Raw genomic sequence first — 14,356 nt, forward strand, 5'->3', positions numbered from 1 at the left:
CCTGCTATTACAGATACTAGAATTCTTACCTGTGCCACAGTTTCATATGCTAGATATGCTAAAATTTCCATTGCGACAACATTGGGTTTTATCTCCATACTGCTGCAGTCCAACCAGTCTCGAAATTTGGAGGCTTTTTTGGCTAGCCATCAAAAAAACAAATATGGAAAACTTAGTTTTTGAAGTGTTTCAATACTGCATATTACTATTGCAAAATGAAAGATACATTTCTTGAAAACTGCGTTTGAAAAACAATGCGTATAAAACACCACGTTTTTGAAGTTTTGTTATCATTGAGATATTCAAGCCCCAAGATATTCCTTATGCATTTGGGTCTTTGATTTTGTTATTTGCTACATAACACAGTATACTAAATGACTTAATATTTAGCACTTCTCGCAGTGTCAGAATAAGCTATGACTAGCCATAGCTTATGTTTTAACAATAGTCAGAGGGGTTACCTGATATAGCTTTACCTTATTCTTGTGGAAAGAAATTCCTGCAAGAAAAAACCCATGATGGAGAAAGAATACAGAGAAATTGAATTTGCAATGCATTTCAAAATTGTCTGTTACTAGAATAGGTTCAAAGTCACACATTTAACACCAATAAAAAATAAATTTATTATTAAAAAAAAACAAAGTCACACATTTAGAATACAGTAGAAAAAACTTAAGCTTGCAATTACATTTTCCTGACTACAAAGATGTCCAAATTCCTAAGACTGACTCTCAAAACCCTTCAGATTGATTTCAACCTGTCTTTGTATTATTTCCTACTGAAATGCTACCTGGCCTTGAGTCTAGCCCTCTCTCTGTTCACCCCTGCTCCTTTCCCTCCATGGAATGCCATCCCATCTCTCTTCATTCACATGAATCCTGCTAGTACCGTGTACTTCCCCACACTAGTCATTTACTGAATTCTTATATCATCAGATATCCTTTCACATCTGCTTATGATTTATCGAACCATATTAGAAGTTTTTTGTGGGCAAACACCATGCATCATGTCTCTCTGCATACCTAACAGTACCAAGTGTGTGTGGAACCATCTGGTAAATATCTCTTAATTGCCACAGTGCTAAACAGAGTTTAACCTGATGCAGAACCTTTATTAGACATTGCTAATTTAACTAGTAATCTACAGGGAAGAGATTGATGGTTAAGATTTTATCACATCTATGACATAATTTTTTAAAAATCCACTGATTATTCTTTTGGTTAATCTGGTCCTACGGATCTATTAAAACATGTAATGTCACTCAAAGCATGATGTTTCGATCCTTACAGATACAGTTTTCATAGATTCTGTGTATAGAAGAGTTTTTTTTTTCGATAAATCACAGAAGACTTGAAGCCTTGCTATCGAAGTACATGTCCAAAGCTGTCAACTGTGGCAGAATTATGATAATCCTCTTAAAGCTATCTCCCTAACGTAATCTTCCCATATTCTCTGACATGCAACATTCCATCTAACTAGTAAGCTGCAATAGCTCACAAACACTTGTTTAACATCTGTGGAATACTTCTGAAGTCAAAGTTAACAGGCAGCAATTTGGCAAGTCAATAAAATGTACCTTAGTTACTTCTCCCTTTGACAGGTTGTTAAGAACACAGAAACAGGTATTTTGTGACTATGCTCTAAACAATTTATTTTCAAAGAGAGGAGGATAGATAGTTCTTAGTATTCAACTTAAGCAACAGAATTGGTAGCTCGCTCACTAGATGTTAAGCACTGAGAATGCATGGATAAGGATCATGTGTCTACCACTGTATCCCCCAGCACCTACATACTTCAGTAGTCTCACAACAAATATTTCTAGAAAAAAAAGGAACAAATGACAGATGCTTCTTTAATAAAAAAGGTAGGGTGTCGGGCAACCTGGGTGGCTCAGCGGTTTGGTGCCTGCCTTCAGCTCAGGGCGTGATCCTGGAGACCCGGGATAGAGTCCCGTGTAGGGCTCCCTGCATGGAGCCTGCTTCTCCCTCTGCCTGTGTCTCTGCTTCTCTCTCTCTCTGTGTCTCTCTGTCTCTCATGAATAAATAAATAAAATCTTTTAAAAAATAAAAATAAATAAAAAGGTAGGGTGTCAAGTTTTCTGTAGCAAAAAAGGTACACAGAGAGTCCCATAAAACCACTGTCAGTTACTGCTATTTCAGCAACAGGTGAACATTCCCTGAAATAATTCTCTGTCACACCTGGAGAAGGGCTGCTTCAGAAACAGACCTTCCTACAGTATTGCTGGTTCTAGTAAGACAGGTACAGATGTCCTTAGTCATAACAGTTTGTTTCCATCAAGAGGTAGGGGGCACCAGAATGCATGAATGAGTTCCTTCACCTTTACCATTCTTCTCAATATATCAGGAGTAAGGGTATCGTGGAAATTGATCAACAATTTAAATATCATCCTTAACAAAGGTCAGAAGTTCCTAAGATTATCAGCCTTTTGACACTACCTGGTTTTTCAGCTTGTGCTGGAATTAAAACAACTTTATATAATAACTTTATATGGGATGTTTAAAGTTAGTTAATTCTCATATACTTTTTTTCTTTCTCATTGTGGATCACCAGTAAAATCTAAGTTTTTCTCAATATCCCATTTTCACATCCCTGCATGCTATCTCACTATTTCTACCTCATTCCTCTCACCAGTCTTTCCATTCCTGATCTTTCTCTTAGGGCTCTCTGTAATGCTTATTCCACTCTGAAGAAATTCTTCAGTAACTTCAATCTCTTCATAATTACTGCTATTTTGGATTAATTACAAATAGTCTTTCTCAGAGGACATGGTTTTCCCTGGAGTCTTTTATAAGAAATTCCTTCTTTCTTTCCTTCTGTACATATTTATTGATCAGTCATTGACTGCCAGCCTGTTCATTTTCCCATACACCAGAGGGCCTTGGGGGTTATATCTTCATTCTCTTAGTTTCTCCATAGGACAAGCAGATAGAGACTTCTTACTAACAACAGAGGCTAAAAAACAATGGTACCCTGTTTTAACAAATAACTACTAGCCCACGATTTCCTACCCAACTAAACTACCATTTAAATATGAGGGCAAAATAAAGCATTTTTAAGACAAAAATGAGTACTTTAAGCACTTAAAGAGCCTTAAGAAAAACAAAATTAGGCTGACAAGGCATGTTTACTGATTACCAACTTTAAAAAATTTAAGTCAAGCATGAATATTAAAAAAATTAAGGATAGCAACTAAATAATAGAATATACACTACACAAACTGGTTGAGGAAAAATGGAATGAAGAAAATCCAATTAATCCAACAGAATAATGAAAAGGAGGAGGAAAAGCAAAAAAAAAAGAGTACAGTAAATTTAAAATACAAAGACAGCATATATAAACCCAATGTATTGTAATAAAATTGTAAATTGAAGTAATTAAACACACATAAATTAAAATCTTCAATTAAAATATACAAAGACTCTCAGATTGACTAAAAAGAAAATCTATATATTTGTTTACAAAATCCACATACAAAAAAAAAAAGACTGAAAGGCTTGGAAAAAGATTTACCAATTTATAACTAAATTTAAGCTTTGTGAATTAATATGAATATCAGATTTTAAGAGACTTTATGGGAAATGACTATCTAACTTACATAATTATAAAACAAGAGACTGGTGAATTTGATCAGTATTCCAATTCTGCAACTTACCTTCAGTCTATAAAAGTCATAGACTTGTAACTTTTAAAATGCACCAGTAGTCCCAATCAGTGAATGCTATGATCAAATATTTAAGAAGACACATACAGCTGAATCACAATTCCTATATCCTGGTAATTTATCAGAAGGGGAGAAATGAAAAGAGCCTAACATTCTGACCGGTGTGGGTTATTAGTTCTGAATTTGCTGACCCACTTGGATTAAGCATTCCCAGCCACCGTATTTTGGCATATAAAACAGATTCTTCCACTAGGGTTTCATAATGAAGCACCTGTGGGCATCATACAAAGAAATATTTTTAAATGCCCAAATCCCTCTTCTTTAAAAAAAGTAAGAATATACTGCTTAAACAACTAAAGCATTCATTTTTAATTTATTATACTTTATTATTGAGTTCTAAACAAATGTGACTTTCAAACACAAGATGTATAAGGACATGTCAGTGGCTATATGTTTTAGTGTGAAATAGCACTTCTGTTCCTTTAAGTGAATTAAATTTAAAATATGATTTTAAAAAATAGTTCAATAACACTAAATGCTACTTCATAAACTAGAGATTTATACTTATAAAAGACTTGAATGCCATTTTTAAACCTAAAAATTACAATACAAAAACCTCTCATTTGCTGAAATTGCCATGATCTGAAGTGTCATTTACTTAATGCTTCACAGATGTATGATGCCAAATTGTTAGTCAGACTGCAAAGTATATTTAGTGAGGAAAAAAAGCTTCCAAAACATGTTTTCCTATATTTTACTGACATTTACATGGGGCACTATTTGAAATGTGTCATTTATTTGCACTTTATGATCTATAATGAAGCTCTCATTTTCTGTTTTCCAAATCAAATACATTGTTATTATGACCACAGGACAGTTTTTCCATTTAAAGACACCATTGTGTCTATAATCACTCAGACCAGGGTCATGTGTTTCTCCGTCAGATTTTTACTGGACTTTTCATCACACTTACTCTTTGACCTTTCCCCTGAGAGGCTTAGTCATCACTGAACTGTTGCGGTAAAGATGTCTGCTACACAATTGAGCCCACTATTTATCATGAGCCTGTATGTACTTTTAGTAAGCCTGTGTGCAGTGATGGGACAGTACTAATTTTATCACTAGGTTACCAGTGTTACAAGAGCATAGACTAAAGGATTTGGATAACACTGAATGCTTGTCACAGTAGGAGGTTACAGACAAAAATGGAAGAGACTATTGGTACTTTTTTTTGTAGTCATATGAGTATGCATAAATAAACGGAATGCTTGGTATTTATTAATATTAGGGGCTTTTGAATGTCCTGACTGTACAACTAGAGTCCATTATGGGTCAAGTACAATTAGCAATAGTAGTGTAAACAAGATGAAGAAACTGGAAAATAAATTAAAATGAGAATGTTAAAGAAAATGGATTTTTTTGGACCAAAAGTAAAGTGAATAATTAACATGGGGCTCTGTGTATTGCTTTAAAACCCTTTAAAACCTCTTTAGACTATTAATTACAAAACAGTGAATGGGGTAAAATCTTTTATAGAGTCCCCTACAATGCAGGGGCTGTTTCTATAACAGTTATAACTATGCATATATTAAATTCACCAGTTTCTAAGGAACGGAGATTGTGTCATAGTATAGTATATCTGTAACACATGATCTCTTAAAGATATAATGAAGCAAAATTAAACATTTACTTACAGAAACTTAATTGTCGACTTTCACAGAATTCTGCATATTGAGCTGAATCCATAATTCGAGTCTGTCTTTCTGCTCTCTAACAGATAAAGACACACAAACAATCTTTCAGAGCAAGTAGACCATTATATATGTCTTCTTGGCTAAAATGTAGAATTGAAATTCCATTTTTCCTTCCTGCCTTTAAATAAACAGTGTTATACTACATAAATATCATGATACTTAAAATTATGATAAGTTACAGTAGTTTTGAAGCTTGTGTTTTTGGAAGTAAAGTTTAAAATGTCATTTTCTTCTCCTCTGTTATTGTCATTATTGTGAAAAAGCTAAAAGATTTTATGTCTTATATTGTGTACTTTTAAATTTTCTCAATTGTATCATCCTTTTAAAGAAAAACTTTGAGGTCATAACAACAAACAGAAACCTGTTAATCATTATTGCCCATGTGTAGCCTTAAAGCTGAGGATTTTCAGTGTTAAAATTGGAGTCAATGAATGGAATACATATATTTTCCCTCAGAACATGGAGCCAGAGCTAACAAATCCATATTTTAAATTGCAAAGAAAATAAAGAAAAAGGTAAACACAACACAAAACCTTTAATCTGAGTCCAGGTATGATTCACAGTTTGGTACAGTTTCATTCGTGGGTTTTTGATTCAGTATAGCAGATGTTTGCTGCTTCATTGTCCCACAAGAGGTAGGATAATTATAATTCACCCATAGTTCGGTGGGAAAGAATATGACCGCTTCCGCTTCCTTGGCAAGGGAAGCATTTTGAAATGAGACAGGCTGGTACTTCTTGGAATGAGATTCTGGCCAGTAAAGGAAAAAATTCCCTGAGATTTTAATTTTTTTTCTGCTTTGGAAGGACTTTCAGTAAGTTTTCTTTATCACAGTTGGAGTACATAAGTACCACTTCTAACGTCTGGTTATTTTTATATTTTTTTAAACTGAAATTATTCTTTCTTCATTTTGTTTGATTTGGGTAGTGGTCAGCTTAATTCCGATGATACCTCTGTTGATGGAATGAGTAATGGTACACTAGCTGCTGCTCAATGTAAGAAAGATAGATGGGGTGGTGGGAGTTAAGGTAAAATTTACTAACTCTGCGGTTCCTTCTAAGACCACTGACTATTTTTTCCCTTGCTTCTCTTCTTCCACTCCATTGCTTCTTCTTTCCTTCCTAATCTCCTCCTCACTCCATACACACAAACATGCATATGGGTTGACATAAACCCAGATTTCTTTATTTACCCTCTAGGCTCAAATATCCTTTTTGAACATGCATTAGTAAGTATCACACACATATGCAAATTATGTAACACATGCATATATGTGCATAAGGATCCTTTTGTGCATATATCTGAAACATCGTGTTTCTTACGGGTATATTATTGGGTGAATTTTTATATACTTAGAAGTACTTTTTTTAAAATAATTATTTATTTATTTATTTTAGAGGGGAAGGGGAGAAGGAGAGGGAGAGAGAGAATTCCAAGCAGACTCCCCACTCAACATGGAGGCTGATGGAGGACTCCCTCTCACAACCCTGAGATCATGACCTGAGCTGAAACCAAGAGTCAAACTTAAGAGTCAGATACTTAACTGCACTACTCAGGAGCCCCTGCTTAGAAGTATTTTTTGATATGTGGATGCATTATTTTAGTTTTGTTCTTTTTTTTAGTGCATCTGATACGTGACTAAGTGTATGCCAATGGACAATAGGAAGTAAGGGAGAATTTTGAACACAAATCAGTTACTGATGTGTTTATTTTAAAAAGTTCTAAAGCTAACAACACATCATTAATGTCTGTGTTTGAGTGCATCAGGAAGCTCTCAGATTTTAATTTCTAGCTCCTAGAATTTCTGACACATGGTAAATAAACAATGATCTCTGTGGAATGAACAAATGCTAACATTTTAGTCTATAATCAGGGCAAATGACCATCATCACCATGATGCGGCTAGTCCTTGATAATTTATTCATTCTTATAGGTCTTCTCTGGTGCTCTGCATAGGTAGCCTTATCCACCCAACACATGCTAAACAGAAAGGACTCAGATAAATATTGAAAAAGAAAATTCCTAATGGGAGTCTTAACACTAACTTTCCTTTCACCAAGTTGGACAACCAATATTTGGTTTCTGTACACATGCTTAAGTGGTTGATGTATCTGAATAGGTATTTCTGGAAATTAAAGTTAGGAAAACTTATCCTAATAGGTTGAGGCTGCCAGGGTTGTCAGTTTATCAAGCAAGGCATTTAGCTAGATGGGAAATCTTGAACCACATGTAAAAGATACCTTGAAGGACTTTCAATTATTATAGTTAGCTTCATTCCTTTCAGACACCCAATTCACTATCATTTTTTTCTTCATCAAGCATCTTAGTTTGATTTCAATTCCTCTAGCATTGAAGCAGTGGAGCCCCATGAAGCTGGCTTTAGGCATGTGCCAAAAGCCACTGACCAAGTGTCCAGCATAGAGTACACACTCAATGAAGAGCAGTTGACTTAACAGCAAAGATGCACAGGCACTACAAAACGACAGCATGTCAGGGCGCCTGGGTGGCTCAGTCAGTTGAGTGTCTGACTCTCAGGGTTGTGAGATCCAAACCCCGGTAGGGTTCCTGCTGAGTGTGGAGCCTGCTTAAATTTCTCTCTCTCTCCCTCTCCCTCCGCCCTTCCCCTGCATGTGCATGCTCTCTTTAAAAAAAAAAAAAAATTAAAACCACAGCATATCAGAGTTAGAGAATGACTTAAAGTTCATCTTGTTCAAACCCCTTCATTTCCTTATCCAAGGAAATTGAGGTTCAGAGAGAGAAGTGATTTGCCAAACGTGATCACATTAAGCACTGAAGTCCAGAGCTCTCAATTCCCAAGCCAGCCTATTTTCATTATAAGAAGCTGTCTTCGACCTACAGTAAAGTTCTCACTCCAATATTTTTCTTTGTAATCCTTAAAGTCTATACATTCCCTTACTAAACTGTATCATGTGGCCACTGTAATTAATGTACTCAAAGTGTTCAAGACCAAATAAATTTAAGTAAGGTCCTGGGTCAGCAAAGAAGGCACAACCTGGGGATAATTAAGTAATAAGTGTTCCAACTGGAATGTACCTGATAGTGCACAGGTGTGCTGCAGATGCATCACAGGTGTGAAAACATACTCCCCCCTTCCCCTCCCCCCTGCCCTCCCCGACCTTGTCCAATTACCTTGGTGTGGCATAAAAATATCATTTTCTATGTGTGCCATGATATAAAATAGGTTGGGAAGCAACTGTACTAATACCAACGTCCTTGTATATTACACAATACAGTGCACGTGTACTATTCACAGCATGGTCAAGGGCGCTCAAAATGAAATCAGAGACACCGACTGGCAGTCAAGGATGCTGCAGATGATTCAGCCTTATGAAAGGGTCCAAATCACTCGGTATCTGATTTTATTATCTCTAGTGTGTACACTATCATCTTAAAATTGAGAAAGGCAGTAAATAGCTGTCATAGGCTATGTGTTCTTTAAAGAGGGTAACTATGTTTTCCTTCTCTCTCAGTTCCTTCTGAGGTTTTCCAGGCTGAGTGTTGGCCAATGCTTAGCTTGGATTTACCTGGGCCCCAGTAAATGTTGCTGGCTAGCTGAACGGGCAGATGGAGGGAGGGATGGATGGATGGAGGCAAAGGAAATGTATATAAATCCTTGCTGTCTGATCTAAAATCAGGAACTGTAATGTTTCTGATCAAGTTGTCCAAATTCCAGAGAGAGTAGGCAGCTTTTTAAAGACAAATTCCCATAAAAAAAAAAAAGTCAAGACATTGGCCAACTATTAAATAACCTGGCTCCTATTTTCTGTATTGTCCTAATTCCACTTTCCTTTTTGTCACAATTCAGATCACCAATTCCAAACCACACTCAAGTGTGCATTGACAGTCCTTTTCTATTCCTGGTACTGTAGGAAATCTCTGGAAAAGTTGCAAGGGGGAAATGATAAGCCTTGTAGAACAGCATGATCAGAGTAACAATGACTATTCTTTTCAGAGAGCAGCACAATAACCTTTAAAAGAAACAGGTTTTTTTTTTTTTAAAGAAACAGTTTTAATAGCTCCATTTTATAGCTGAGGACACTGAGATTTTAGAGAAGTAAAAAAAAAAAAAATTAGAAACATATAAAGTTAATAAAGAGGCCAAGCTAGTAAGTAAAGCTTGGGTCCTGAATGACCTACTCTGAAGTATATCACTGAATAATCATGGCAGGTTAATCATAACTTTTATTCATGCTGGATATTCTCAAATTACACAATGTTCTCCTGATCTCAGACTGCCACATGAATGTAAGGTCATCTCTGGATTAGTCATGCTCTTGTATCTGCAAGTCCAATTTGTTTTCTGCTTAATCTGTCAGTCCTACCCACTCTTTTTCTTCTTTAGGCACTAACGCTGCTCTTGAAAACTCATAAAAACATGATATGTACGCAGAGGCTTTTTAAAAAATTAAACCTTACTACTATTAGGACACTACAAAGTATTACCATACAGGGGCAGACCTGGAAGGATCACTTTTGGAAGAATCATTCCCAAGATTTTCTAAGCACCCAACAGTATTTCAAAATTTCATAGGAATGGCTTTTTAAAAAGGTAAGAGAGAACAGTTCTAATAATAGTCATTCATCTCACGACCAAGAGGTTGCAGCTTTTTCTGGTTATTGTAAAACAAACTCAGAAGGCAGAATTACATGCCAGATGAACTCATCTTCTGGGGTCCTACCTAAATGAAAACAGGGAAGCAGATATCCCAACAGATGCAGTACCTAGAATAATTCGTTTGAGACCTTGAACTCAACAGACTCCTAGTATAGATTTGTTAATGTAAATGTTCAGTGAAAAGGTTTCATTTCAATTAACATGAAACTGCCTATATCTTGGAAAACCACTTCCAGTAGTGACAATCACCATTTGCCCCTGTCTATACCACTTTGAGGCATGAGGCTGGATTACTTATGCAGCATACAGTTTCATTTAAATTCTCCACATGCTTTCACTGAAGCACACGTAAAGGTTAGAGAAACTATGTGCTAGTATACCTCTTGGCAGCTTCTCAAGACACATGACATTTATCTTTCTCCAACAATACAGAATCACAGAACATAACTTTTAAACCAAGATGAAAGTTTATCTGTCTCACTTCTACTCTGGATTAAAAAAAAAAATCTTACTTTGATTACTCTTAGAAGTCTCATGATGATGGAAATGCAAAGTTCTTTCTACATGAAAAAGGCAAAATGCCAACAGGAATCTACCAACTACCTCTTGTTAAATAGGAATTGGTTGCTGAACTTGAAAACCTCAAATGGAGTGGTTGGCAGCAGCATTCAGCAATGTGAAAACATGTGAATGATGGGATGTTTATACACATTCATGTATGTTGTGGTTCATCTGCAGGATGATACTAGTAGATCAGTAAACACCACAGAATGCTAAAGAAATCTAGAAACCATACCTCCAACTCACTGGAGATAAAGAAGCTGGAGTTCAGAAAGGTGAAAGGGTTTAGCTGGATTGTTGCAAGTCAACCTGGTACCCAGTTGAGTCCTCATTCTGCTTGCCCATCAGTTTGTAATTTAGTGGATTCTCCTACCCAAGAGTCCAGTGAGTCTCTCTTAAGCCATCTGGTACATTTTCCTTGCCTTTGCCCCTCACTGCAAGGCTCACCAATATGGGCCTGGCATCCTGAAGCTGGTTCCTTCCAAATATTTTAACTCTACCAACCTATCTTGGTACCACAACTTATAAAACCTCAATAAATGGCTCTCAACTGATCACTGCATCAAATTCAAGCTCAAATGTTTGGCTTCCAAATGCAGCCACAATCTGGCTCATTTTATATAGGAAAGAGCTAGTCTCACTAAACCCTAACGTCTTCTGTGCTTTACTCATGTCACCCTTTGTCACATCTGCCATGTTGCTGCACCATGTCCGTCCCCCATGACTGTATTCGCCATCTCCCCCTCTTTCACACGGTATTTAACTCCTTCCCTTTCAGCAGAGGTACCACCTCCTCTGGAAAGTTTTCTCTGAGGATCCCAGGTCACACTGACTTCTCTTCTGAAATATCTGTTCTTCTAGATAGCTTATACCCCTGTACTTTTCTATATGTTCTACTTTTGTTTCCCTTCAAAGGTTGTAGCTATGAGCATGTATTATTAACCGAAAAAGGCAAGTTGAGAACTGGAATATTTGTATCTTAATCCCATTTATGATTAAAACACACACACGTATGTGCAAATCTCTAGAAGCACATACAGTATTTTAATAGTATTTACTTCTGGTGCTAGCATTACAGGGAGCTTTTAGTTTTTCAGTTACACATTTCAGTGATGTTTTAACTTGTTCTTAGATGAATTACAATAAGAAAAAATGTTTTTAAAAACAAAGAGAACTTGGGGATGCCTGGGTGGCTCAGCAGTTTAGCTCCTGCCTTCTGCCCAGGGCGTTATCCTGGAGTCCCGGGATCGAGTACTGCATCAGACTCCTTGCATGGAGCCTGCTTCTCCCTCTGCCTGTGTCTCTGCCTCTCTCTCTCTGTGTCTCTCATGAATAAAATCTTAAAAAAAAAAATAAAGAGAACTTAGGGGTGCCCGGATGGCTCAGTTGGTTAAGTGGCTGCCTTGGCTCAGGTCGTGATCTCGGGGTCCTGGGATAGAGCCCTGTGTCTTGCTTCCTATCTAGCAGGGAGTCTGCTCCTCCCCCTCCTTGTGCACACACACTCATGCTCTCTCTCAAATAAATAAGTAAAATCCTTACAAAAAGAGAGAATTTAAAAGTAAAGAAACTCCTCTTGAGTTAACTTTGCTTGACATACAGGAGGTCATTAAACAGATGTCCACACACAAAGATAATCAAAGCTGCTCCTCAAAAGGCAGAAAATCACAGAGAAACAGCACAGGTTTGGCTATCTATTCTCACACAATGAAAGAGTGTGAGCAAGAGAGGGAGAAAAGAGAATGTTACTGCATTATTTAGGGAGCCAAGTCAATCCTGATTGTCTCTTAATTATACAACTAAATAAAAATATAATATATATTCTATTTCATAGCCTAAAACATAAAGCTTTTCATTGGTGCTAATTTGTCCTCCCAGCATGATAGTCATAATACATCAATTTTGTGTGTCCAAGAAATTAAGAATATATTACAGTAATCATGGGAAGTTTCCTAAAGAAGTAGTTACAGACTCTAGGAGAACATTCAAGGGATTTAAAGGGAATTTTGGGCTAAAAATAAGTGAGTAATTCCCAGCAAGTACAAAGCATCAGTGATTGAGAAATACACAAAAGGATATTTGTGATAGTAGTTCATAACAGAGTTGTTTCAAAATATACAATTTTTTTGGGGGGTCTATACTCTATGGGTTTAGATATATTAATTAATATGACTGTAGGAGTTTTTTTTTATACATATATTCTAAACTATCAAGAATGAGCATGAATTGGTTACCTAAGGAAAATATAGTTGTTACTTAAATAACACATTTAAAATTGGTTCAATGTCTATAAAATTTTTTAAATATGAATTTACTAAGCTTGTAGTGGGGAATATCACACACAATAAATTATTTCCTGTCCTGGGAAAAATGTGCGCTAAGTATAATTTTTTTCCTGGTAATCTAGTACACACAACCGCACAATTCCATGTCTACTTGTAAATCCTCATGCAGTGTTAGCACTAATTTTTACTAATGTTTCCCTGAAACTGTAAACATGCTCTGTAATAACTAAGTTGGCAAATAACAAAAAAAGCTATGTGAGCTTCTGCCCAAACTATTTCCTTAAAGTAATAGAAGACTGACCTCTTTTTTTTTTATTTTCCTGATTGAGGATGCTGTAACCCCCTTTTTTGTGGCTTTTATTTGGCTGCATATCCAAAAGTGAATGTACTAAATTAATACATGTAAGCTCTTTAGGTATTCTGAATAACATTCCTAAACATTCTCATTGGTTTATGTAATATCCAGATGAGTCGACATGGCTTTAGAGTCTAGCAAATATAGAAGGATACAGTTAAATATTTTGGTTATTTAGGATAAAATTTTATAACACTGCCTGGAAAATATGCATACAAAGCCACTATTGCACAAAATGTAGTCCATATTTTCTCTTTAACCTTGAGTTAGAGCTGAAGACCTTTCAATTTTCATTTAGCAAGATCAAATTCTCAAGCAGTCCTGGCTTCACTTACATAGTGGGAAAGTCTGGCACCTTTAAAATAAAATCCTACAGAGGAGGAAGCTTGTCAGTGCAACATGGCTCTCATTATCCTCTTCAAGGATAGATGGAACTCTAACAGAACAAGGGAGTGCCTGCTTGTAATCTCCCTTTGTTCCTACTATATATCTAAGTTTCTTCTATAAGGATTTTAGTTTTACATGTAAAAATAAAAATTATTTTATATTACTTCATCAATTTATTCCCTCTAAGTTCCATCAGCTCTACCTTTAAAATATATCTGGAATAAACCACTTTTCATCACCTTCCACCTTTGCTGCTACTACTCTGGTTCAAGGCATCGTGATCATCTCTACTGTGGATTACTGCAATAATCTCCTAGTGGGTCTTCCTGCTTCCTCTCTTCCTCCCCGACTCCTGCCAGTCCATTTATCACATAACAGCCAGAGTGATCCTTTAAAAGATGAAAATCAGGTAATGCCATTTATGGTAAAAACTTCCAATGGTTTCTCATCACGCATAGAATAAAAGTCAAAATTCTCAGAATGGCCTATAAATCTCTACACAGTCTTGTTCCCTATTACCTCTCTGGTCTCATTTCCTAGTACTCCCTCCTTAGTTACTCCACATCCCAGCCACACAGACCTCTCCTGATGTTTCTCAAAAATGCCAAACACATTCCCATCCCAGAGTCTTTGCATTTGCTACACCCATGTCCTATCTTCACGCCACATCACTGTCTGGCTTGCTCACTCACTTTCCTT

General features: G+C 36.4%; 1 protein-coding gene across 7 annotated transcripts in view; it reads right to left on the minus strand.

The window, feature by feature from the left end:
- Nucleotides 1–14,356, minus strand: part of SUPT3H (SPT3 homolog, SAGA and STAGA complex component) — a 529,439-nt gene that overhangs the window by 98,150 nt on the left and 416,933 nt on the right. For all 7 annotated transcript variants that reach the window (XM_055329937.1, XM_055329935.1, XM_055329936.1 and 4 more), the window contains 2 exons: nucleotides 5,377–5,452; nucleotides 30–142 (listed from right to left, as the gene is read on the minus strand). In XM_055329937.1, coding sequence (XP_055185912.1) covers nucleotides 30–142; nucleotides 5,377–5,452 — 189 coding nt within the window. The remainder of the gene's footprint in view (nucleotides 1–29; nucleotides 143–5,376; nucleotides 5,453–14,356) is intronic.

This window comes from Nyctereutes procyonoides, unplaced genomic scaffold, assembly GCF_905146905.1.
Source record: "Nyctereutes procyonoides isolate TBG_1078 unplaced genomic scaffold, NYPRO_anot_genome, whole genome shotgun sequence".
Lineage (NCBI taxonomy): Eukaryota > Metazoa > Chordata > Mammalia > Carnivora > Canidae > Nyctereutes > Nyctereutes procyonoides.